Source organism: Muntiacus reevesi, chromosome 7 (genome assembly GCF_963930625.1).
Source record: "Muntiacus reevesi chromosome 7, mMunRee1.1, whole genome shotgun sequence".
NCBI lineage: Eukaryota > Metazoa > Chordata > Mammalia > Artiodactyla > Cervidae > Muntiacus > Muntiacus reevesi.
This window is the reverse complement of record NC_089255.1, coordinates 59,664,691-59,691,463: the sequence shown is the minus strand read 5'-3', so window position 1 is coordinate 59,691,463 and position 26,773 is coordinate 59,664,691. Positions and strand designations below refer to the sequence as shown.

The 26,773-nt window shown below is 39.4% G+C and overlaps 1 protein-coding gene across 1 annotated transcript in view; it reads right to left on the bottom strand.

Annotated features, from left to right (window-relative positions):
• Positions 1–1,074: 1,074 nt before the first annotated feature.
• Positions 1,075–26,773, bottom strand: part of FBN1 (fibrillin 1) — a 258,732-nt gene continuing 233,033 nt past the window's right edge. The window contains exons 61-66 of the mRNA XM_065941593.1: positions 16,266–16,382; positions 15,881–16,009; positions 14,826–14,945; positions 6,255–6,486; positions 3,556–3,730; positions 1,075–2,375 (exon numbers count right to left, since the gene is read on the bottom strand). Coding sequence (XP_065797665.1) covers positions 1,986–2,375; positions 3,556–3,730; positions 6,255–6,486; positions 14,826–14,945; positions 15,881–16,009; positions 16,266–16,382 — 1,163 coding nt within the window. The 3' untranslated portion in view covers positions 1,075–1,985. The remainder of the gene's footprint in view (positions 2,376–3,555; positions 3,731–6,254; positions 6,487–14,825; positions 14,946–15,880; positions 16,010–16,265; positions 16,383–26,773) is intronic.

Sequence of the window (26,773 nt, the reverse complement as noted above, 5' to 3'; positions counted from 1 at the left end):
TTTAGTACACTTCCATCAGAGAACCATAGGCACAGAGAGAGAAGGAAATTGAAACATATTTTAACTCCCTAACCAGGGTACAAATCCCTTCCAACCTAGTCATTCGACTCGCTCATAATTGATGCTCAGTAGAACTAAGATTTTTTTTTTTGGATGGCAAAATAATAGATTAAAAAATTCTTGGAGATGTTTTGTAGCCTGTTAGGTGAAAGAAATCATTCTTGTGCACTGGCTGCCTAGACTGAAACCCGCTAGTGATGGAGCTCACCACCTTGCAAGGAAACCAACCCATTCTCTCAATTAGGAAGGTATGTGCTAAACTGAGCTTTGTACCAACAGACTCTGGATTTGTCTTTTAGAATATTCCTATTCCATCTTCATTAGCTTAGTTTTCTGAAGCTTACTTTTCTGTGTCCTGTATGGTTTCTTCTCCATGTGGCAATCTCATTTCACCTCTATTTCTACTATCCTTTAATTCTGTAAGGGGTTTTAAAAATTTGTATCAATTGAATGAGCTTAACTATTAAATATTCAATTTTGCCCTTAAAATAAAACAGCATTTTCAAATGATGATATTCAGAAAACAAGAGTTATAGCATTCAATTGGATTCAATTTGCGATTACCTCTTTGTAATTAGACTAGCATTGACTAACAACAGATATTTAGGGGAGAAAATAGGATAGAACATCTAATCTTGCCAACACTGTGTATAGTTGAGGGGAGGGGGCATGATAAATTTTTATAATGAAATGCATGTGCTCTAAGACAATGAACTTGGTGTTTTAAAGTACTGAGGTCTAGTAGTTTAAAAGCCATGGGATTAATTTTAGGTCATGTTTTAGAAATAATGTTACAATCTAAGCATCTTGTTGGTAAGAAATAACTGCTGTCCTGAATGAATAAAACAAGGGACTGACTCAAATATGTTAAATTTTTTTCTAGTGGTTATATATTTGGCACCTTTAGGAGCTCTGACTAACACATCCAGGATAATTTCATTTCAGGAGACTTTGTGAAGTCTCCAGAATGGCGCCTCCGCTCCCACATCCATGCAAGAACACAAAGCCGAGGGGTACACTAAAAAAAGAGACTGTTTTATTGTGACATTTATGACATGGACCCCTTATTGACAGGAATGACCGAGGGTAGTCTTGGCATATTGCACAGGTGTGATGAAGGATGCACTGGTGATCCTCTGGCTGCTGAGGCTGCTTCCTGGTCCTTCCAGACCTCCATGCACGCGTGGGCCAGTCACAGAAATTTCCTTACCACTTGGTGTATACATTTAAGAAGTCTTTGGTCTTAATAAGCACCATTACAAACCCTCACATTAAGGGCATTATTATTCTAGTTTATAAATGTTTCAATGATAAAAAATAGCACGATTACAGTATACACACACTTAATTTACATGTAAGGTATTATACTCATAACTGAGATAAGCTACTGCACTAACTTTGGTTGATTGAAAAAAATTAATGAAGTATTTGAACTGAATACTTGTAATTTGGTTTCTAAGTTGTGTAAATATTACAGTGCATTTATAAATCTAGTTTGAGAATTTACTAGCACCAAATAGATATTATAAATGGCCAACCTAATACTTGCATTTGGAGAAGCAAAGTTTTACAATTTGAAAAAACAGAACAGTCCATCGATTGAAAGCACATTCCTGTACGTGTGCTAGAAGGATGGCATGTCAGCATGAATGGCCAACCCCCAGTGGAAATACGTGTCCCGGTTTTCAAGAATCAACACATATGACAAGGTAGCTTAGCTACATACATGAGAAGCCTGAGAAAGTGGTTGTTTTGAACTAGGGTAGTCACCTGTACCTTGCTTTTGTAATACAAGAATAGTGCTTATTTATAGAAATTTACGTGGTGAAAGACTGTACCTATAATATGAAGATTCTGATTGGGGGAAAAATTCAGTTCTACCTATCTATCTTGGTTTTTTAATTATTTGGTCTCTGGATGGTGAATTAATGAAGCAAAATCTGAATTTTCATCTTCAGATTGTCACCCAGTTCACCACTGAGGTAGTCTTTGTCATATTTATCTTCTAGCTGATTAAGTTCTTTCTTTTTATAAAGTGGAGTACTACTGATTTGTAATGAATAGGTTCCAGCCACTGGCTTCTTCTTTGTGAAATGGAGGTAGCTGATCCCTTCCTTTTGGTTGATTTTAAAGAAGCCGTTTTCATTTCCAGATTCAATCAAGTATCTGTTGTGATTCGTCAGAGTCGTGAGGGCTGGAAGGAGTTCTAGGATTCGGACCTTGTTACTGATGTGGGAAATATTGAAAGCGAACATGGCTGTCTTCTCAACATCCCAACTTGCAAGACTCACATTGGCTTCTATCTCAGGTTGATCCTGGAAAGACATATGGCCATGTGTGAATATAAAAGGTAAATATGCCACTTACTAAAGAAAAAGTGACTCAAGTCTCACTCAGATACAACTTTGTTCTCATGTTGCATATACTCTATTGAAAATGAATGTTCATAAAATACTGTTTAAGCCACAACTGTTACATTAGCACATATTTATCATACTGAACATGTCAAAAAGGAAGTGGAAATCACTTGTATTTGGTCTTCTATTGCAGTGGGTTTCAAAGTGTCCCCCAGCCAACAGCATCAGCATCATCTGGGCATCTGTTAGAGATGGAAGTTCTTGGTGCCACCCGAGACCTACTGAATCCAAAACCCTGGGGATATTTCCCAGAAATCCATTTTAACAGGTCTTCCAGATGATTCAGATGCATACTCAAGTTTGAGAATGACTGTTTTCATATATTATTTTCTTTCCAAAGACTTATCTCATTTCCCAAACCACAACAGATGGGTTGCAGCACCGATGCTAAGAAAGAACCAGTTTATTTCCATTTTGTTCACTGACGCAAAACCATCTCACCAAAGGACACACCTATGAACCTACTTCCTGGCTCTGATGATCTGCTAATATTCAATGCTTTTCACCTGGTTTCTTGCTTGCCTCTCTGGGACCACATGTGCTGGTTCTCCGGGCCCGCAGCCAGAGGTCTGAGTATCTGCATTTCTGAGTTGACTGAAAGGCTGCAGCAGCCGTAGGCAAAGAAAACCAGGCTGCTTGAGCTCCATGTTGTTTTTGTCTAGAATCCAAGTTCCCTTACACTCCACATGGCTCTTTCGGTAGAGAAGCCTCTAGCTTTCAGAACTTGGCATCCTTGTGTACGGAGCACTATGTCACTTCACTACTCTGCCCACTTGCTCTCCTGGATCTCAGACTTTGTCCTTTCATCAGACTTTGGGCGGGTGTTTAACTTTCTTTTTGGCGAGACAGAGGAAATGAGCAAGTATGTGAATACCTTTGAATGGCCACTCCCTAAAAGCAGCAAGAAACTCCAGAGAGCCCCACAGACTTGTAAAATGCAGCCTAGAGCTCAGGGAATGTCTGGATTTTCTCCCTAGAGAGCGTTTTCATACTGTGGAGCATCCTTGGAGGAAAGCACAGGAATCTGAAGGGCCTTTCTGCAGTAGGAGGCATCAGGAGAAGCCACCTTCTCACCCACCTGAATGTTGGAGGCGTCTGTTTCATTTGCACTCCTCCGCTTCCTGCCGCGTTTGGGGTAGCCGTTGATCTTACACTCATAACAAGCCTCTGGGGAGAGTGAGTTGTCATCCATTTCACTGCTGGCAGGTGGCTCTGGGTTTCCCCGGCCCATGCCCATTCCAGAAACACAGTGCCTGTGGTGGAAGGGGCGCAGAGATATTTTTCATTAGAATTGAGAGATGGAGGAGGAGCAAGAGTTCTGGTGAAGCCCAGATCCTGCCTGGTGACATTCAGCCCTTGATTACGTGTCCACTGGATGATGGGCTGGTGCTGAGAACCACACTGAAGCCCTCTGTAATTCTCAGTTCCCTGAGTTGATTGATTTCTTTTTACTGTCTCTCAAGGCCCTATTTTGCATATTTACTTGCCCCTTTATTTCCCAAACGTAATGTGGCAAGTGTTTTGCCGAACTGGTGGAGAGGAGACAAGGAGTGGAAACAAGAGAACAGCGGAAGATGAGGCGGAGACCATGTGACTTGGGGAGCTGAATAAAAATTGCCTTCTTCTTATGAAATAGGCTCCACAGGAGTGAAAAAGGTATGTGACGTCAGTGTTCAGTTCCTTGCCCTCTTCCTGTTTAACTGATACCATTACAGCCACCTCTAATTCCACCAGCACCACCTTTCACCACTCCAGCTTCTGAGCAACCTCTCCTATTATCAGACCTCTCACTTTGGCTCCTGAAGATAGAAAGAAAGCTCTAGGTAATAACTTAGGTTGATTTGGAAATATATTGTGAAGATATGCAGTGTATTAAATACATGTATCAGAGCTTGCCCAACTGTGGGAAATTGTTTCAAGTCATTCAAAACCACTAGGTCCACTGGCTCTGACTCATGTGAGGCTGGATAAATAAACCCATGCCCAAGAGAGAACTAGTTCAGCTGTTTTTCTTTGCCTTTCAGTTTTTAAAGCCAAGTTATGGAAGGAGGCTTGCATGTCTCACAAGTACCTTGTTTTGTTATTCTGCTTACTATTTCATAGGTCACTTGGAATGTATTTATCAGGCTCCTCTTTCAAAATGTTTTGAAATATCTGAGTGATCTTAAAAGAATCTTTATATTAGGATAGGGTTGTCCATTCTAGTGATTCACAGAGGAGCCCAAACTGTTATAAATGGGTGAATTTCTATTAATGGGTCTACTAATAGGTCATAATGTAGACCAAATACTGTTTATTTCTCTCATATTAGTTGATCTGTTTTTTATAACTCATTTTCCTTTATGCCCTTAAGATTCAAAATACAATGCCATTAACATATATATATATATTTGTATTTTGCAACAATTTACAGGTTTCTAGTATTTTCTGAAGGCTTCCCTGGTGGCTCAGAGGGTAAAGGAATCCTGCTGAGCACAACACATTTCCTTCCCTCATCCTTTAATTTTGTACCATGAAATGTGTAGAAATAATATGGATGAAATGATAAGTGCTCATTCTTTGTGTGTGTGCATTCACATAATTATGAAATTGTTGGAAGAAAACCCCAAATTCACAGGCTTTGGTTCCTTTCTCAGAACTCCCAGTATTTTTATATGCCTGGAACACCACTTACAAGAAGTGTGACTATAAAGTCCCACTGGCCACAAGCCAGTTTGGAGTGTCACAATTTTTGCTGGGAAAATGATTCTGGCATTAAATTTATAAAGAATGAGTCTACTGAGAGCCAGACACAAACATCTGGGAATTTGAGTCCTATTGCTGGCATTCTGTGTGCTTCCCATGAAACATTCCTTTACCTTCTACACACCCCAAAATGAATCACTTGATGTTTCTGTGTCAAGAAACCAAAGACCACAAAATTAACAATTTGATATATACATGTATGTGTGTGTTGTGGACTATGTGACTTTGTGTTGGGAGGAGTATATATAAGTGTGTGCATTGGTATATGTGTGTGTGTGTATTTAATGTCTCTGTGTTCCTAATTAGAAAGTTAAAATGTGAGCTCCTTCACAGGATAGCCAAAACTAAGACAGTCAAATCCAGACTAATTCAGCTGGGAAGAAGACCTAAACTTTGAAAATGTAACAGTAAATTTATATTACTAAATAGAATAAAAATATATCTTCCCTGCCCCAACTCTCACAATACAATGTGGTATGCTTTGTGGTATAATTATTTTAACTCTTATATTTAAAGTTCTTTTGCAACTTTTAATGTAAATTTAAGCCTAAAATGTAAAATATACTTTGAAACTCTAAAGGACTCCCCAAAAGATATCTTTATTATTTATCCTAACAGGAGCTACATGAAGGCATTTTAAGTCAAGACAGAATCCTGCTTGCCCCAGGAGAAGGTTGCATCAGCAATATGCAGTCTGAGTCCAGCTCTGTCATGGATCACAGTCCCTGTGTTTCCTGAGAAACGACTTGCCTTCCAACAAGAAGTGAGGATCAAGAGAAGGAGATAGACAAGCCATATCTTGAGGTATTTACAATGTCATTTCATTATTTTGTTCGATGTTCTATGAATTTCCAGAAATCTAGATGTCCCCCTTCAAATAAAATAACCTAAAACCTTTGCAGAGCTAACTGGAATTAACTCAAGGATTATAAAAAGCATGGTTCAATGCTACTAGGACAGGTCATTTTGAGTTCAATATACTTAATTATACTATGAATGAGAAAGCCTCCAACCACGACCAGCACTGCTTACCCTTGGCCTATTCGGAAGTAGCCAGGTGGACAGGCACACAGGTAGCCGCCCTCAGTATTAGAACAGCCATAACTGCAGGGGGCCTGAGCAGAGCCACATTCGTTGATGTCTTGGCAACCTCCACTGAACTGTTCGTATTGGAAGCCGGCAGGACACATGCACTTGTAGCTCCCCAGGGTGTTGTGACAGGAGGCTCCTCCACAAATGTGAGCACTGAGGCATTCATTTTCATCTGCAAGGGAAACCAGAAGACACCACATATGTGATATTGGGCAGAGGTTTCTATGGAGGAGGCTGGGTCAGGCCACTCTGACCCTGTGCTGGCCAGCAGGCCCTCACCTTGGCTCTTGGGAAGGGAAGGCAGGTGGAAGTGACTGAGGTGGGAAAGGGAACAAGAAAGATGTGGAGACAGATGTGGCCTCTCACCATATGGTGAGCAAATGTGGTCTCCGAGGTCAAGTGCACCAGGCAGTGTGTTGGAGGATGGCATTCTGAGGACCAGCAGACTCCAGTCCTCATCTGAAGCCAACGGTAGTGTGTTCTGCTCTACAGGAGCATCCGGTGAACAATGCAGGGTGGTTCACAGCCAAGGTTCAGGGGTCAGGGTGGGAGGGCAGGGAGCTGTTCTCTGTACCTTTGCTTCAGAAGTACCCAGCAACGGGATGACTATCTCTACAGCGAAGATGAGCCATATTCCTGGAGGCTGCTTTCCTACTCCTCCTTTTTCAGCATGAATATGGCTGGCAAGGGCTGACATCCTGCAGGAAGTGGCCCGCCCACCTGGACTTCCTTTTCAAAAGTCTATAAAAGCCCCCAGGTGCTTGCTGAGGGGATGAATGGTGCCTTCTGGTATGTCTGCTCCCATCTCTGAATGGACCTCCTTATCTAAACCATCCTCCTGCCCAGAACATCTGGGCTGTGTCTAAAGCTAAGTACAGTTGGAAGAGATTCAGTGCAGACTTAATGGACACTAACTGGGGAAAACACACAAGAGACACAGATGTTGTGGAACGGGCTACCCACAGGGACCAGCCAAGTCTGATGGTAATACATAGGAAAAAGAACTCTAACTTTCACAAGGTAATTCAAAGGGGAAAAACCCTCAAATTTCTTATTATCTCTGATTTATACTTTTTTGAAACTTCCAATATATTTTTATAGATCTGCCTTTGTAAGGCAGCACAGGAGTTTGCTGGTAAGACATTTCTTAACTGCTATAGCCCATTTTCAGGCTTATGTCCACTTGAATGCATGTAGATTGACCTTCTCCTCACTGAGCAAATATCTACTTCCAATGGAAAAGAGGAGGAAGGCAATTTAGTAACACTTAACACTTAATGAATGCCTACTGTGTGACAGGATACTAGGTTGTTGTTCAGTCACTAAATCGTGTCCAACTCTTTGTGACCCCATGAACTGCAGCATACCAGGGTTCCCTATCCTTCACTATCTCCTGTAGTTTGCTCACTCTCATGTCCATTGAGTCAGTGATACCATCCAACCATCTCATCATCTGTCACCCTCTTCTCCTCCTGCCTTCAATCTTTCCCAGAGTCAGTCTTTTCCAGTAAGTCAGCTCTTTACATCAGGTAGCCAAAATATTGGAGCTTCAGCTTCAACCTCAGACCTTCCAATGAATATTCAGGGTTGATTTCCTTTAGGACGGACTGGCTTGATCTCCTTGCAGTCCAAGGGACTCCCAAGAGTCTTCTCCAGCACCATGGTTCAAAAGGATCAATTCTTCAGAGCTCAGCCTTCTTTGTGGTCCAACTCTCACATCATGTACATGACTACTGGGAACACCATAGCTTTGACTATGCAGACCTTTGTTGGCAAAGTGATGTCTCTGTTTCTTAATATGCTATCTAGGTTTGTCATAGCTTTTCTTCCAAGGAGCAATTGTCTTTTAACTAGGTACTTCATTTGCTTAATGTGCTTCACAATCATGGAGGTAAGGTATTAAAATCCCTATTTCCCAGATGAAGAAAGTGAGACTCAGAAAGCCCCTCCAAGATCTCCCAGCAGCAGGGCAGTATGCACATCCAGGTCTGTCTGACTATAAGTCTCATGCTTTCCTTTATATCAAAGTATCTCTCAAGAGATTTGCCCTCATTTACATTGTTCCTTTCTCTTTTAGTTTTTCCTTATCTGCTAAGATAGTTTCATTTTTCAAGAAAAAATTGTTTCTTAAAAAAAAAAAGCTTTTTTTTAAATTAGGAAAACAAGTGGGTAAAATGGTAAGAGTGGCGAACTTGCATACATATACACACTTCATATTGCCTTCCACCCTTTCTTTTTCTCTTCCTTCTCTTCATCTCCCTTCCTTCCTCGAACTCCCCCTGCTTATCTGTATGTGGTTACAGAGAGAAGGAGTAGATATACAGTAAGAAAGCCATTGGTTGAGATGCCTGTTATGGCACAGTGCCTAACTATGCATCTGTTTGATACCCTTTCTATCAAAGGACTCAAGTACCCAACCAAGGTCACTTAGGTTCCAGGGTTCCTAAAACAAAATGATTTAATATGCCATCATCTGTGTTCTCCTCCCCTTATTTTAAATTAGAGATGAGCTATGTGATAGAAACCAATGGAGACCATGGGCATCAAAAGATGAATGAAGAACAAAGGGTGGTTCCTTTGGTGAAAGAAGTATCTCTGGGCTGGATGTCTTCTCTGTGCCCTGCATACCCACCTTCAGACCTCTCAGCTGTGCTCAGCTCTACAAGGCCAATCAGAATGGAACATTAATAGGCTCTTCTTCCGTATCCTATGCTTTTTGATTGGGCTCAGCCATCTGTTACTTGCTGGGACTCTGACTGATAAATCCTCTAAGGTATAGGTATGTGTGGGAGAGACCTGTTAATATAGAGCTTAAGATTTACTCTCTTTTGTTCCAAGGGACAGAAACAGGACCAATGGTTAGGAGTCAGAGGAAGAAAAGGTTCATTCTTTATGAAAAAGAAGATGAGTACCTTTCCTGGTTGGAGAGGGATTGACATGTTAGGAAACAGATCAGGTGAGATCACTGTCAAGGTTCTTTCTAACCTGAAGTATCTATTTTTTAATTTGGAGTATCTATTTTGGTCAAGAACTCTCCCTATCCCTTTTTCAAATTCTTTTCTACTTTATTTTACTTTTTTTTTTCCTCCTTGAAAATCTAATAAGCTTAAATTAAACTTGCTTTTCTGGGTTGGAGAGGTGGGGTGGAGTGGACCATGGATTAAGATAAGAAATTGGCAAGTGTTCAATGTTTGAAGCTTGAAAACAATCTGTTTGTGCACTCACCCTTTCTATCAATATACAAATACCATGATTTGTTTAACTTGTTTTGCACTTTTCCTGACCTTTTTCATCCAGTGTGTACCCAGGAGCAAATGGCTCCACGAGGAATTTTTCTACACTACAAAAATCTTTGTTTTATTCTTTCAGTTGTTACTTAAATTGGTAAGAGTTTGCTCTTTTTATAAAAAGAGATGATTCTAATTTGAATGAAAGAGCATTAGAATCTCTGAAAGACATTCCTTAAAAATCAGATGGAAACCTCCCCCCACTGTCCTCTAAACTCAGAGGTTCCAGCATCAGGCTTGCCCAGTGTGTCTTAGCTGTGGTGTTAAGAGAGAATTCCAAAATGTAGAATGGGCTTTCCTTTACTAATTTTCTCTAGGTCAAAATGGGTCAGCTCCAAGTTTGATATTTTCTAGAAAGCAGTGATATCAGTGGCCCCATACCCTAAACCTGTCCATCTTCTAAAAGTGAGCTTCTGGCTGCTTAGAAGCAAGGATCTAGAGAGGGCTGGTCCCAGAGATTTGCTCTGCAAGGCTCTGAGAAGGTCATTCTGGTCCAAGGCAATGCTCATTCTGGATAACTATAATTCCCAAGAATTGTGAGAACAGTTTGAATTGGTATCTTCTGGGCATCAAAACCCCCAAACCTCTTCCTACGTTTTTTTAAACTAAAATTTAGTTGATTTATAATATTGTGTTAGTTTCAAGTGTACAGCAAAGTGACTCGCCTACACAGGTCCATCCTTCTTGCTGCAAATGGCAGTATTTCATTTGTTTTTATGGCTAATATTCCATTGTGTTTGCATATGCACACATCTTTTTAAACCAGTTATCAGTTGGCACTTGAGTTGTTTGTAAAAATCCTGCTATGAACACTGAGGTGCATATATCTTTTTCAAATTAGAGTTTTCATCCTTTCAGGATATACACCCAGCAGTGAGATTGCTGGATCACATGGTAGCTTTATTTTTTAGTTTTTTTTAAAATAGCCTCCATACTGCTCTCCATAATGACTAAACCAGTTTACATTCCCACCAACAGTGTAGGAGGGTTCGTTCCCTTTTCTCCACACCCTCTTCATATGTAAACCTTTTGATGATAACAGACTTATTTGAAGGTAGTAGACTTTTTGATGGTGGTCATTTGGACCATGTGAGGTGATATCTCATTGTGGTTTTGATTTGTATTTATTTAATAATTAGCAATAGTGCATCTTTTCATATGCTGGTTGGCCATGTCAGAGAAAAGACTATCTAGGTCTTCTGCCCACGTTTTCATTAGATGGTTTAATTCTTTGGTACTGAATTGCAGGAGCTGTTTATATATTTTGTAATATTAACCCTTTGTCAGTTGCATCATTTGCAAATATTTTCTCCCATTCCATAGGCTGTCTTTTGTATTGTTGATGGTTTTCTTTGCTATAAAAAAGCTTTTAAATTTGATTTGGTCTCATTTGTTTATTTTTGCTTTTGTTTCTCTTGCCTTGGGAGACTGATCTAAGAAAATATTGCTACAATTTATGTGCAAGAATGTCCTGCCTATGTTCTCTTCTATGAGTTTTATGGTATCACCTCTTATATTTAGGTCTTTAAAGCAACTACAGTTTACTTTTGTATATAGTGTGAGGGAGTATTCTAACTTCACTGATTTACATGCAGCTGTCCAGGTTTCCCAACACTACTTGCTAAAGAGATTGTCTTTTCTCTATTGTATATTCTTGCCTCCTTTAGTGTAGATTAATTGACTGTAGATGCATGGGTTTATTTCTGGGCTCTCTACCTGTTCCATTGATGTATATATCTGTTTTTGTGCCAATACCACACTGTTTTGATTACTGCAACTTTATATCATAGTCTGAATTCTGAAAGGGTTATGCTTATAGCTTTGTTCTTTTTCCTTGGGATTGCTTTGAAAATTCTGGGTCTTCTGTGGTTCCATATAAATTTTGGAATTATTATTTTTCTAGTTCTGTAAAAAAATGTTATGGGTATTTTGATAGGGATTGAATTAAATCTGCAGATTGCTTTGGGAAGTATGGTCATTTTAGTAATATTTATTCTTCCAGTCCAAAAGCATGGGCTATCTTGCCATTTCCTTGAATCATCTTCAGTTTCCTTTATCAATGTTTTATAGTTTTCAGCATATAGGTCTTTCACTTTCTTGGTAAACTTTACTCAGATATTTTATTTCATCTTTTCATGTGATTTTAAACAGGGTTGTTTTTTTTTTTAATCTTCTCTTTCTGATATTTCATTGTTAGTGTAAAAAAATGGAACAGATTTCTATATGTTAATCTTGTACCTTGTACCCTCTGAATTCATTTAATAGTTCCAGTAGTTTTTGCATGCAGTCTTTAGGATTCTCTATAGAGATTATCATGTCATCTGTACATAGTGACAATTTTACCTCTTCCCTTCCAGTACAATGTTGAATAGAAACAGTGAGAGTGGGCATCCTGTCTTGTCCCAGATTTTAGTGGGAAGGCTTTTGGCTTTTCACCATTTAATATTATATTGGCTGTTGGTTTGTTGTAAATGGCTTTTATTATGTTGAGAAATGTTCCCTCTAAAACCACTTTAGTGAGAGTTTTAATCATGAATGAATGTTGAATTTTATCAAATAGTTTTCTGCTTCTATTGAGATGAGCATGTGTTTTTTGTCTTTCCTTTTGTTGATGTGGTATAACATATTGACTTTTCATGTGAACCATCTTTGAGACCTGGAAATGAATCCAACTTGGTCATGGTGTATGATCCTTTTTATGTATTGTTGAATTTGGTTTGCTAATATCTTGTTGAGGATTTTGAAACTATATTCATCAGTGATACTGGTCTGTAATTCTTTTTGTGTAATGTCTTGTCTGATTTTGGCATTAGAGTGATGGTAGCTTCATAAAATGACTCTGGGAGCATTACCTCCTCTTTAATTTTTTGGAATAGTTTGGGAAAGATGGGTATAAGTTTTTCTTTGAATGTTTGGTAGAATTCCCCAGTGAAGCCATCTAGGTCTGGACTTCAGTTTGCAGGGAATTTTTTTGTTACAAATTATATTTTACTTCTGGTGATGGGCCTGTTCAAATGATCTGTTTCTTCTTGATTCATTTTTGACAGCCTTTATGTTTCTAAAACTTGTCTACTTCGTCTAGGTTGCCTAAGCTCACTTTTAGGTGAGCTCCACAATTTTTTGGCATATAACTCTTTTAATTATATGATTCTCTTAGGACTTTTAAAATTTCTATCGTATCAGTTGTTATTTCTCATCTTTCAATTTATTATTTTATTAATTTGGGTTTTCTCTTTTCTTCTTGGTGTGTCTGTCTAGCAGTTTCTCAATTTTGTTTATCTTTTCAAAAAACTGGCTCTTGGTTTTATCAATCTTTTCTATTTTTTTAATCTCTATTCATTCCTGCTCTGACCTTTATTTCCTTCCGTTGACTCTGGGCTTTCTTTGTTGTTTTTCTAATTCTTTTAGGTGGCAGATTAAGTTATTTTGAGTTTTTCTTTTTTTTGCCTATATTATTGTGAACTTCCCTCTTAAAACTGCTTTTGTTGCATCTTATAGCTTCTGTAACATTGTGTTTTCATTGTTGTTTGTCTCAAGGTATTTTCTGATTTCTTCTTTGATTTCACTGTTGACCCACTGGTTTCTTAATAAAATGTTTAGTCTCCACATGTCCATTTTTACTTTCTGTGGTTGACTTCTCATTTCATGGAGATCTTTCTTGAAGATTTGGCTGAATAAGAGGTCTGCCAGTTTCCAGTTGGTTTTCTGTGAGAGTTGCTCCACATGTAGATGTATTTTTGATGTGTTTGTAGGGGTAGGTGAACTTCACATCCTCCTGTTCTACCATCTTGATCCTCCCCCTCTTCCCACTTCTTAATAGACTCTTTGTTCTTCAAGTCCCAGGCAGAACACAATCTTCATGGGACAAAAGAAGAATCTTCAGGCAACAAGGGCATGTCCTGGCCATCTCTATCATCTCTGAACTGAGCGGAGGAGGAGGATAAGGCCCAGCAGTGGTAGATCTCACCTCTTTTATACTCTTCCCCATAGCTTCAGTTTCATCCAAGGGAGATATGTAATAAGGGCAGATAGATTCATATGCTGGGTATTGAATCAACAAAGCTTATGCTGGAAATTTTGTGAACAATGTCAGAAACTGGTGATTAAAATCCAAAACCTCCCTGAGCTGGTAATAAACAAAGGCTTTTTTTTTTTTAATTAAAACCAGACCACTAATCAGCAAACTGTGCAGCGTAAGCTCTAGCACTGTGGTTATTTTAGAAAGTCCTACTCACCTCTGCAAAACTGTGTTTTGTAAAGAATCAAACCAGATGAGAGAGACGCATGTTTGATAAATGAACACATACCAAATGTGTCTTCATTTGGAGTAAAATCAAGCATTGCAACATGGAGCAGCCACCCAGAAGGCAGCTACTCAGTTTTTGAGAAGGAGGGCCCTGTTCCCAAGAGAGTGGCAGCCAGAACAGATCACCAGAGCACCAAGCTTGCAGTGCTACTAGGTGAGTTAAAAAAAAGAAGAAACAAGTAGAGGTGACACTAGAAAAGCAGCCCTGAAACATGAAGTGAAGGAAGAGCTTTGGATTCTAGCTCTGGTCCTGCCACAAAAGAATGGGTAAGGACAGACTGCCTTTCCTTTCTGGCTTCTAAGCCTTCATCAGTAAAAATAACTACACGGGCTATATGGATTGGGGTCCTTCTAAACTTGCAATGTTGGGATTCTCTGATGTCCATTAAAAGTTATTTTCCTATGACACTGTGGGACCAAAAGTGACAATTTCAATTTAACGACAGAATCGTTAATTTTCAAAAGAGTTTAACAATCCTGAAAAAACTTGTACCCTGCCCCAAAGGTGTACAGCACTCAATGAACCACTTCTGTGTCTTCTGGCCAAAAGCTGCTCTAAGTAGCCTTTGACTGATGGATAGTTTTCAGTCAGAAGGAGGTTTTGTTGGCCTGAAGAGAACTCCAGTATGGGCTGATGACTAGCAGTGAAGCAGAAGAGCAAGGGGATATTAGGAATTAAGGAATTCTGGCAGCATTTCATTTCAGATACCTTCAAAGTACCCTTTATCATTATTTTTTTTTTTCTTAGTTTGCTACTTTGCAAAGGCTATGACTTCCCTCTGGTTTCAACCAGATATAGACAATTTGAAATGAGTATTTGTTGCTTCAATGATAAGTTTAAAGTTTTCAGAAAGAAAGCAGTATTCTGACTCAGGAGCTGATAGCAGTTCATCTTGTGAACAAGGGAAAACTACTTGCCCACACACTGGTTCCACTGGTAATGCTGGAGATAGCCCTGGGGACAGCTGCACCTGTAGCCGCCGATGATGTTCTGGCAGCCGTGCTGGCAGCGATGGTTTCCCTCACACTCATCCACATCTGAAAAAGAAGGCAGAGTTGCCTTTAAGTCACATCAGTGCATGCCTCAGAGGTATTCTCTGAAGCAACATTTATCAGCATATGAACGTGAAAGGCAATTTTAGTAAGACATCTGACACACAAAAAAATTGTTCAGTTGCTAAATTATGTCTGATACTCTGCAGTCCCATGGATTGCAGCATGCCAGGCTTCCCTGTACTTCATGGTCTCCCAGAGTTTGCTCATATTCATGTTGGCTGAGTCAGTGATGCTATCAAACCATGTCATCCACTGCCACCCCCTTCTTTTGCCTTCAATCTTTCCCAGCATCACCAATATTCTACCACCAAAAATTTCAAGAATATCTACTCTGGAGCTTTTGATAAGTCCAAGGGAAAAAAATCCCTGGTAAAATCCACAAATAAAAATAATGAAGACACTAATGGAAGGCACAAGAATACACTGTAGAATAGCTGAGTAAACTATATTTCCTTACTTGTGCCAGAATTGGAAACCAAAAGGTCAGTACAAAAACAAAATCCTAAAAAATAAGAGTAAAATGTTTAATCATGTGTTGGCAGAAGAGTTACTCCTTATATACTTAATCTACATTGAGGGAATCCTTTCAAGATTCTAGATCCAGTGACCAGAAAATTAAGTGATCAAATTCAGGAATCTAGCTGTTTTTCTTGATTGGGTCATTTCCAATTAGACTAAATTAACAACTGAGCAGAAAGTCTTGTAACATTCAGGAAAAGCATGTGTTAATCAAGCATGAAACAAAAGATGGATCTCTAAGATATGGGACTTGTACAAACCAGAGAAAACATTTCCATCTTCAGCTGGCTGTCTCCCCTATGATCAGTTCTGATGTCTCATAGAGGATGATGATGCAGGTGTTTATACGCCACCTCATGAGGACCAACTAGCTGGACCAAGCTGAGGGCTCTACCTACCTTCACAGCTTGCGCCGCTCGGATCAAGTGAGAAGCCCCGCTGGCATTCACAAGTGAAGCTTCCAGGAGTGTTCTGGCAAATGCCCTTTGACCCACACAGGTTGATGTCAGAGGTGCATTCATTGTTATCTGTAAGAAGCAGAGGGAGAAAGGAGAGGGTGGGACTTCCCTGAAGCTCTCTTTGTGTTGTTTAAAAGGAAGAAAGAGGGGCAATTTGCTCAGAAAAGACCAATAGCTTTTCACAACATGCATGCATGTACACACAGACACACATACATGTATTCAACATATTTTCTTGAGTTTTATCTTCTTATTCCAACAGCAGAAGCCCTTGAAAACAAACCCTTCAAGGAATAACTACATGGGACTTGCCCTCCCCACTTACCAATGCAGGCAGTATGGTGTTGGGTAAATCCAGGAGGACATTTACATGTGAAGCTGCCAATGGTGTTAACACACAGGAACTGGCAGTTGTGCTGCTTAGTTGCACACTCATCAAGATCTGTAAGAAAATGCAAGATGGGCATTGGAATTGAGCTGAAGCCCAGAAACCTAGAAGCCACCCTAGGGAGTAGCTCTGAGTTTTCATTTCTACATCTCAAATGATCTGGTCATAATGGGACCACAGCATATGGTTAGGAGGAACCCAGAAGATAAAGCTTTGTTTTAAAGATAAAATGTGGTTTCATTGCAGACCAAAAATGCATTTCTTTGGTGATCCAAGAAAAACCCATTCCCTTTAGTTATAGGAAAGCAGAATTTTCTCAACAAAGAAATGTCCAATACATCATAAAATTTAAATAAATTACAAAATGAAATAAAAGATTAAGGATTCTCAGAAACTTCCAAAGCACGAAAAGATTTCTTCAAGTTGAAATATAAAAGTAATTATTGAGGTTAAAAATGAATTTTCTCTGCTTGGGTTCTTGTTTGCTGTTTTTTAATCTTCTCAAATGAAATGGTTAACCAGATCAAACCAAACCAAACTAACTGCTTTGTTTAGAGTTTCTCCTTTGGATAAAACAAAATTGAGCAATCAGGAAGGGAAAAAAAAACCTCATTCTGATAAGCCAATAGCAATTTTAAAAAAGACTATCTACAATATTTATCCAAGATTATTTTCCACTTTCCCAATAAAATCCTCTGTTTTAACCAGGCCTCTTTCCTCACTGCCTGGAACCTGTAGGTTCTCTCTTCACACCACTGCTATTTAAAATCTCAAAAGATACAAAGTGTGTTCCAATTTTTAGTTGAATTTTAATTTTAAAAAAACTGCTGTGAATTTAGGAATCTACCTACCTTCCTTCCTGCCTGGCTCTCTGCCTGCCTCCCCCCCACCCCTTCTTTGTGATCTTCTTTTATCACTGCAGACAGAGCTGTGCTTGGAACTGCAGATCTGTGCCAGTTCCTGGCTAGACTAATATCTGGAGTGGGCTTGAACTGAAAGAACTGCCCGTATTTCTCCTAGTGCTGACATCTCTTAAAAACGAGCCAATCCTGTGCTCTTTCTATTGCTGGGGAGTTGCCGTTTCTGCTTTTCTGGTTTCGGCATTATTGACAGCTGTATGTCTCCTGCTAGCAGGTGTCCTCCCTGCTCTATGACCCCAGGGGCTTTGCTAGAGCATCATCACATGTTTGCTGCAGCTTATTACCTGCAAACAGGTGAGGGGGGCAACTCAGTGGTTTTTAAAGAATTTTCATTGTATTTTGGGGTGTAGTTGATTAACAGTGTTGTGTTTCACTGTACAGCAAAGTGATTCAGTATACATACACACAGATTTATTCTTTTTCAAATTTTTCCCCATATAGGTTATTGCAGAATATTGAACCAAGTTTCCAGTGCTATATGGTCAGCCCTTGTTGGTTATCTATTTTATACACAGTAGTGTATATAAATAAGTTCTAAACTCTCAATTTATCCCTCCCCTGCCCCCAGCTTTCCCTTCTGGTAACCATAAGTTATTTTTCTATGTTTGTAAGTCTGTTTTTGTTTTGTAAATAAGGTCACTTGTATCATTTTTTTTTAAGATTCTGCATATAAGCAATATCATATGATATTTGTCTTAGATTTACTACACTTAGTATTATAGTCCCCACGTCCATCCATTTTGCTGCTGCTGCTAAGTCACTTCAGTTGTGTCCGACTCTGTGCAACCCCAGAGACAGAAGCCCACCAGGCTCCCCCGCCCCTGGGATTCTCCAGGCAAGAACACTAGAGTGGGTTGCCATTTCCTTCTCCAATGCATGAAAGTGAAAAGTGAAAGTGAAGTCGCTCAGTTGTGTCCGACTCTTAGCAACCCCATGGACTGCAGCCTACCAGGCTCCTCCATCCATGGGATTTTCCAGGCAAGAGTACTGGAGTCGGGTGCCATTGCCTTCTCCAATGGTATTATATCATTAATGACTGAGTAATATCCACTGTATATATGAACCACATCTACTTCACCCATTCATCTGTTGCTGGACACGTAGGTTGCTCCCATGTCTTGGCTATTGTAAACAGTGCTGCAATGAACACTGGGGTGCATATAAACTTTTGAACCATGGTTTTTTCCAGATACATGCTCAGGAGTAGGATTGCTGGACAATATGGTAGTTTTATTTTTCATTTTTAAAGGAACTTCCAAGCTATTCTGCAGAGTGGTTGTACCAATTTACATTCCCATCAGCAGTTTAGGAGGGTTTTCTCTTCTCCACACCCTTTTCAGCATTTATTATTTGTAGACTTTTGATGGTGGTCATTCTGACTAGTGTGAGGTGAAATCTCATTGTAATTTTGATTTGCATTTCTCTAACAATTAGTGATGCTGAGCATCTTTTCACGTGGCCATCTTTGGAGAAATGTCTATTTAGATTTTTCATCCATTTTTTGATTGTGTTGTTTGATTGTTTTGATATTGAGCTGCATGAGCTGTTTGTAGATTTTGGAGATTAATCCTTTGTCAGTTGTATCACTTGCAAATACTTTCTCTCATACTGTGAACTTTTTTTTAAATTTTGTTTATAGTTTCCTTTGCTGTGCAAAAGCTTTTGAATTTAATTAGGTCCCATTCATTTATTTTTATTTCTGTTACTTTAGAAGATAGCTTGAAAAATATATTGCTGCAACTTAAATCAGAGAGTGTTCTGCCTGTTTTCCTCCAAAAGTTTTATAGTATCACGTTAGATATTTAGGAGTTTAATCTATTTTGAGTTTATTTTTGTGTATGGTATTGAAGACTACATTCTTTTATGTGTAGCTGTCCAGTTTTCTGGACTGTCTTTCCTCCATTGAATAGTCTTGCCTACTTTGTCATAGATTAATTGACCATAGGTGCACCGGTTTATATCTGGGCTTTCTATCTTATTCTGTTGATTCATATTTCTGTTTTTGTGCCAATAACATTACTCTTTTGATGACTGTAGCTTTGTGGGAGAGACTGAAGTGAGTGCTCCATTTTTCTTTTTCAAGATTGCTTTGACTATTTAGGGTTTTTTTAGGTCTCTATACAAATGTTAAAATTTTTTTGTCCTAGTTCTGCAAAAAATACCGTTGGTAATTTGACGGGGATAGCCCTGAATCTGTAGATTGCCTTGAGTAGCATAGTCATTTTGACAATATTGTTTCTTCTAATCCAAGAACATGGTATATTTTTCCATCTGTTTGTGTCATCTGCAATTTCTTTCATTAGCGTCTTTCAGGTCTTTTGCCTTTTCAGGTAGGTTTATTTCTGATGAAAGACTGTTTCTTTAATTTCTCTTTCTGATCTTTCATGGTTAGTGTATACAAATGAAACAGATTTTTGTGTATTAAATTTGTATCCTGCAACTAAATTACCAAATTCATAGACGTGCTCTCAGTTAAGTTCAGTTGCTCAGTTGTGTCCGACTCTTTGCAACCCCAAGGACTACAGCACATCAGGCTTCCCTGTCCATCATCAACTCCTGGAGCTTATTCAAACTCATGTCCATCGAGTCGGTGATGCCATCCAACCATCTCATCCTCGGTCATCCCCTTCTCCTCCCACTTTCAATCTTTCCCAGCATCAGGGTCTTTTCCAATGAGTCAGTTCTTTGCATCAGGTGGCGAAAGTATTGGAGTTTCAGTTTCAGCATCAGTCCTTCCAATGAGTATTTAGGACTGATTTCATTTAGGAATGACTGGTTGGATCTTCTTGCAGTCCAAGGGACTCTCAAGAGTCTTCTCCAACACCACAGTTCAAAAGCATTAATTCTTTGGTGGTCAGCTTTCTTCATAATCCAACTCTCACAACCATACATGACTATTGGAAAAGCTGTAGCTTTGACTAGACAGATCTTTATTGGCAAAGTAATGTCTCTGCTTTTTAATATGCTGTCTAATTTGGTCATAGCTTTTCTTCCAAGGAGAAAGCATCTTTTAATTTCATGGCAGCAGTCACCATCTGCAGTAATTTTGGAGCCCCAAAAATAGTCTCTCACTATTTCAATTGTTTCCCCATCTATTTGCCATGAAGTGATGGGACTGGATGCCATGATCTTAGTTTTCTGAATGTTGAGTTTTAAACCAACTTTTTTCATTCTCCTCTTTCACTTTCATCAAGAGGCTCTTTAGTTCTTCACTTTCTGCCATAAGGGTGGTGTCATCTGCATTTCTGAGGTTATTGATATTTCTCCCGGCAATCTTGATCTCAGCTTCTGATTCATCCAGCCTGGCATTTCTCATGATGTACTCTCCGTATAAGTTAAATAAGCATAACATACAGCCTTGACCTACTCCTTTCCCAGTTTAGAAGCAGTCTGTTGTTCCATGTCCAGTTCTAACTGTTGCTTCTTGACCTGCATACAGATTTCTCAGGAGACAGGTCAAGTGGTCTATTATTCCCATCTGTTTCTGAATTTTCCACAGTTTGTGGTGATCCACGCAGTCAAAGGCTTTCACATAGTCAATAAAGCAGAAGTAGAGGTTTTTCTGAAACTCTCTTGCTTTTTTGATGACCCAACAGATGTTGGCAATTTGATCTCTGGTTCCTCTGCCTTTTCTAAATCTAGCTTGAACATCTGGAAATTCATGGTTCACCTACTGTTGAAGCCTGGCTTGGAGAATTTTGAGCATTACTTTACTAGCGTGTGAGATGAGTGCAACTGTGCAGGAGTTTGAACATTCTTTGGCATTGCCTTTCTTTGGGATTGGAATGAAAACTGACCTTTTCTAGTCATGTGGCCACTGCTGAGTTTTCCAAATTTGCTGACATACTGAGTGCAACACTTTCACAGCATCATCTTTTAGGATTTGAAATAGCTCAACTGGAATACCATCGCCTCCACTAGCCTTGTTCATAGTGATGCTTCCTGAGGTCCACTTGACTTCACATTCCAGGATGTCTGGCTTTAGGTGAGTGGTCACACCATCATGGTTATCTGGGCCATGAAGATTCTTTTTGTATAGTTCTTCTGTCAATTGTTGCCACCTCCTCTTAATATCTTCTGCTTCTGTTAGGTCCATACCATTTTTGTCCTTTATTATGCCCATCTTTGAATGAAATGTTCCCTTGGTATCTCTAATTTTCTTGAAGAGATCTCTAGTCATTCTCCTTCTATTGTTTTTCTCTATTTCTTTGCATTGATCACATGCAAAGAAACTGAGGAAGGCTTTCTTACCTCTCCTTGATGTGCTATAGTAGTTTCCTAATAGCATCTTTAGGATTTTATATGTATAGTATCATATCATCTGGGTTTTCCTGATGGCTTAGATGGTAAAGAATCTGCCTGCAAACAGTGACAGTTTTACTTCTTTTCCAATTTGGATTTCTTTTATTTCTTTTTCTTCTCTGATTGTTGTGGCTAGGACTTCTACAACTATGCTGAATAGAAGTGGTGAAAGTGGACATCCTTGTCTTGTTTCTGAACTTAGAGAAAATGCTTTCGCTTTTCACTGTTGAGTATGATGTTAGCTGTAGGTTTGTCTTATATGGCCTTTATAATGTATGTTCCCTCTATGCCCATATTCTGGAGAACTTTTATCATAAATGCCTGGTGAATTTTGTCAAAAGCTTTCTCTGCATCTATTGAGATAATCATATTTTTTTTTCCTTCAATTTGTTGATGTGTTTTATCACACTGATTTGCAGATATTGAAAAATCCTTGCATTCCTGGTGTAAATCCCCTTGATCATGGTGTATGATCCATTTAATGTATCGTTGGATTTGGTTTGCTAGTATTTTGTTGAGGATATTTGCATCTAAGTTCATCAGTGATATTTGCTGTTGTTGTTCGGTCGCTAAGTCATATCTGACTCTTTGTGACCCCACGAACTGCAGCATGTAAGACTGCCCTGTCCTTCACTATCTCCCTGAGTTTGCTCAAACTCATGTCCATTGTGTCAATGATGTTATCCAACCATCTCATCCTCTGTCACCCCCTTCTTCCCTTGCCCTCAGTCTTTCCCAACATCAGGCAGGGTCTTTCCCAATGAGTTGGCTCTTTGCATCAGGTGGCCAAAGTATTAGAGCTTGAGCATAAGTCCTTCCAATGAGTGTTCAGGGTTGATTTGCTTTAGGATTGCCTGGTTTGATCTCCTTGGTGTCGAAGGGACTCTCAAGAGTCTTCTCCAGCACCACAGTTCTAAAGCATCAATTATTTGGTGCTCAGCCTTCTTTATGGTCCAACTCTCACATCCGTACATGACTACTGGAAAAACTATAGCTCTGACTATACAGAAATTTATTGGTAAAATTATGTCTCTGCTTTTTAACATTCTGTCTAGGTTTGTCATAGCTTTTCTTCCTAGGAGCAAGTGTCTTTTAATTTCACGGCTGCAGTCACCATCCTCAGTGATTTTGGATCATAAGAAAATAAAATGTCATTGTTTCTACTTTTTCCCCATCTCTTTACCATGAAGTGATGGGACCAGATGCTATGATCTTAGTTTTTTGAATGTTGAGTTTTAAGTGAGCTTTTTCCCTCTCCTCTTTTACTTTCTTCAAGAGGCTCTTTAGTTTCTCTTTGCTTTCTGGCATTGTGTGCATGCTAAGTCACTTCAGTCATGTCCAATTCTTTACAAAATTATGGACTGTAGCCCACCAGGTTCCTCTGTCCATGGGATTCTCCAAGTAAGAATAGTGTAGTGGGCTGCCACGCCCTACTCCAGGGGATCTTCGCAACTCAGGGATCAAAGTTGAATACCTTGTGTCTCCTGTACTGGCAGGCTGGTTCTTTAGCGCCAGCCTGGGAAGTCCTAAAGTGAAAGTGTTAGTTGTGCAGCCTTATCTGACTCTTTGTGACCCCATGGACTGTAGTCTGCCAGGCTCCTCTGTGCATGGGATTCTCCAGGCAAATATACTGGAGTGGGTAGCCATTCCCTTCTCCAGGGGATCTTCCCGACCCAGGAATCGAACCTGGTTCTCCGGCATTGCAGGCAGATTATTTGCTGTTTGAGTCATCATAGAAGCCACTAGTATGGTGTCATCTGCATATCTGAGGTTGTTGCCATTTCTCCCAACAATCTTGACTCCAGCTTGTGCTTCATCCAGCCCCACATTTTACATGACATATTCTGCATATGAGTTAAATAAACAGGGTTACAATATACCGCCTTGCTGTACTCCTTTCCCAATTTTGAACCAGTCCATCTTTCTAAGTCCAGGTCTCACTGTTGCTTCTTGACCTGCATACAGGTTTTCCAGGAGGCAGGAAAGGTGCTCTGGTGTTCCCATCTCTTTAAGAATTCTCCACAGTTTGTTGTGATCCACACAGTCAAAGGCTTTAGCGTAGTCAATGAAGCAGAAGTTTTTTTTGGAATTCCCTTGCTTTTTCTATGATTCAGTGGATGTTGGCAGTTTGATTTCTGGCTCCTCTGCCCTTTCTAAACCCAGCTTGTGCATCTGAAGTTCCCTGTTCATGTATTATTGAAGCCTAGCTTGAAGGATTTTCAGTATTCCTTGCTAGCATGTGAAATGAGCACAATTGTGCAGAAGTTTGAACATTCTTTGGCATTTCCCTTCTTTCGAATTAGAATGAAAACTTTTCCAGTCCTGTGGCCACTGCTGAGTTTTCCAAATTTGCTGGCATACTGAGTGCAGAACTTTAACATCATCATCTTTATTTGAAATAACTCAACTGGAATTCCATCACATCCACTAGCTTTGATCGTAGTAATGTTTCCTAAGGCCCACTTGAATTCACATTCTGGGATGTCTGGCTCTAGGTGAGTGACCAAACCATCATGGTTATTTGGTTCATTAAGACCTTTTTTGTACAGTTCTTCTGTGTATTCTTGCTACCTCGTCTTAATCTCTTCTGCTTCTGAAAGGTTCTTGCTGTTTCTGTCCTTTATTGTGCCTATCTTGGCATGTGCCCTTGATATCTCTAATTTTCTTGAAAAGATCTCTAGTCTTTCTCATTCTATTGTTTTTCTCTACTTCTTTGCATTGTTCATTTAAGAAGGCCTTCTTATCTCTCCTTGCTATTCTCTGGAACTCTGCATTCAGTTGGGTATATCTTTCTCTTTCTCCTCTGCCTTTTGATTCTCTTCTTTTTCTGCTATCTGTAAGGCCTCCTCAGACAACCACTTTGCCTTCTTGAATTTCTTTTTCTCTGGGATGTTCTTCATCACTGCCCCCTGTACATTGTTACAAACTGTCCATATTTCTTTAGGCACTCTACCAGAGCTAGTCCCCTGAATCTATGTCACCTTCACTGTATAAGGGATTTAAGTCATTCATGAATGGCCTAGTGGCTTTCCCCAGTTTCTTTAGTTTAAACCTGAATTTTGCTATAAGGAGCTGATGATCTAAGCCACAGTCAGCTCCAGATCTTGTTTTTCCTGACTGTATAGAGCTACTCCATCTTCGGGTGCAAAGAATATTATCAATCTGATTTCGGTATTGACTATTTGGTGATGTCCATATGTAAAATCATCTCTTGTGTTGTTAGTAAAAGGTGTTTGCTATGACCAGTGTATTCTCTTGGCAAAACTCTGTTGGCCTTTGCCTGCTTCATTTTGTATTCAAGGCTAAACTTGCCTGTTAGTTCAGGTATCTCTTGATTTCCTACTTTTGCACCCCAAACACCCTATGATGAAAAGGACATCTTTTTTGGTGTTAGTTCTGGAAGGTCTTGTAAGACTTCAGAGAACTGGTCAACTTCAGCTTCTTTGGCATCAGTGGCTGGTAAATAGACTTGGATTACTGTGATGTTGAATGGTTAGATTTGGAAATGAACTGAGACTGTTCTGTCGTTTTTGAGATTGCACCCAAGTACTACATTTGACTCTTTTTGTTGATTATGAGGGCTCTTCCATTTCTTCCATGGGATTCTTGCCCACAGTAGTATATATAATGGTCATCTGAACTAAACTCACCCATTCCCATCCATTTTAGTTCACTGATTCCTAAGATGTTGATGTTTACTCTTGACATCTCCTGTTTGACCATGTTCAATTTACTTTGATTCATGGACCTAACATTCCAGGTTCCTATGCAATATACAGCACTTTATAGCACTGGATTTTACTTTCACTACCAGACACATCCACAACTGAGCAGTGTTTCTGCTTTGGCCCAGCCACTTTATTCTTTCTGGAGCTATTAGTAATTGCCCTCCACTCTTCCCCAGTAGCATACTGGACATCTTCCAACCTGGAGGGCTCATCTTTCAATGTCATATCTTTTTGCCTTTTTATTCTGTTCATAGGGTTCTCACTGCAAGAATACTGGAGTGGTTTTGTCCTCCTCCAGAGGACCACCAGAACTCTCCACTATTACCCGTCCATCTTGGGTGGCCCTGCAGGGCATGGCTCATAGCTTCACTGAGTTACACAATCCCCTTCGCCATGGTAAGGCAGTGATCCATGAAGGGATGTAAGTTCTTATTGCCATTAAAAAATTTTTGGCTTTTTTTAAAAAGGTCTTTTTTCTTCCCTTCCTCTTTTGTTCTGTTTATTTTTGTGTGTGTGTGATTTGATGACTGACTTTACTGTTGTGTATGGATTCTTTTTTTTTTTAATTGTATGTGTATATCTATTACAAATTTTCAGTTTGCAGTTACCATGAGGTTTTGACATAGCAATCTACATATAAAAAGACTGTTTTTCTAGTCTCTTAATACCAAATCCTTTCCCAATATCCTGCATTTATGCTCTTCTCTCCTCACCATTTCTGGTTTTGATAGCATATTTGTGTGTGAATGATTTCCTACATTTTCAGTATGTTTGCCTTTACTAGTGAGGTTTTCCATTTCTAATTTTCTTATTTCTAGTTGTGGCCTTTTCTCTTCTGCCTAGAGAAGTTCCTTTCACATTTGTTGCAAAGCTGGTTTGGTGGTGCTGAATTCTCTTTGCTTTTGCTTGTCTGTAAAGCTTTTGATTTCTTTGTTGAATCTGAATAAGAGCCTTGCTCCGTAGATTGTTCTTGGTTGTAGGTTTTTCCCTTTCATCACTTTAAATACATTGTTCCACTCCCTTTTGGCCTGAAGAGTTTCTGCTGAGAAATCAGCTGCCAGTTACCTTGTATGTTAATAGTTTTCCTTTGTCCTTACTTTTTGTTAGTTTGATCACTTTGTGTCTCAGTGTGTTCCTCACTGGATTTATCCTGGCTGGGGATCTCTGTGCTTCCTAGATTTGGGTGACTATTTCCCTTCCCATATTAGGGAAGATTTCAGCTGTTATTTCTTCAAATATTTTATCAGGTCCTTTTTCTTACTTCTCTTTCTGAGACCGCTATTGTGTGAACATTGCTGCATTTAATGTTGTCCCAGAGGTCTCCTAGATGGTTTTTATTTCTTTTCATTCTTTTATTGTGTTCCTCAGCAGTAATTTCCACCATGTATCTCCCAGCTCACTTATCCATTATTCTGCCACACGTTTTCTGCTATTGATTCCTTCTAGTATATTTTTTATTTCAGTTATTGTTCATCTGTTTATTTGCTCTTTATTT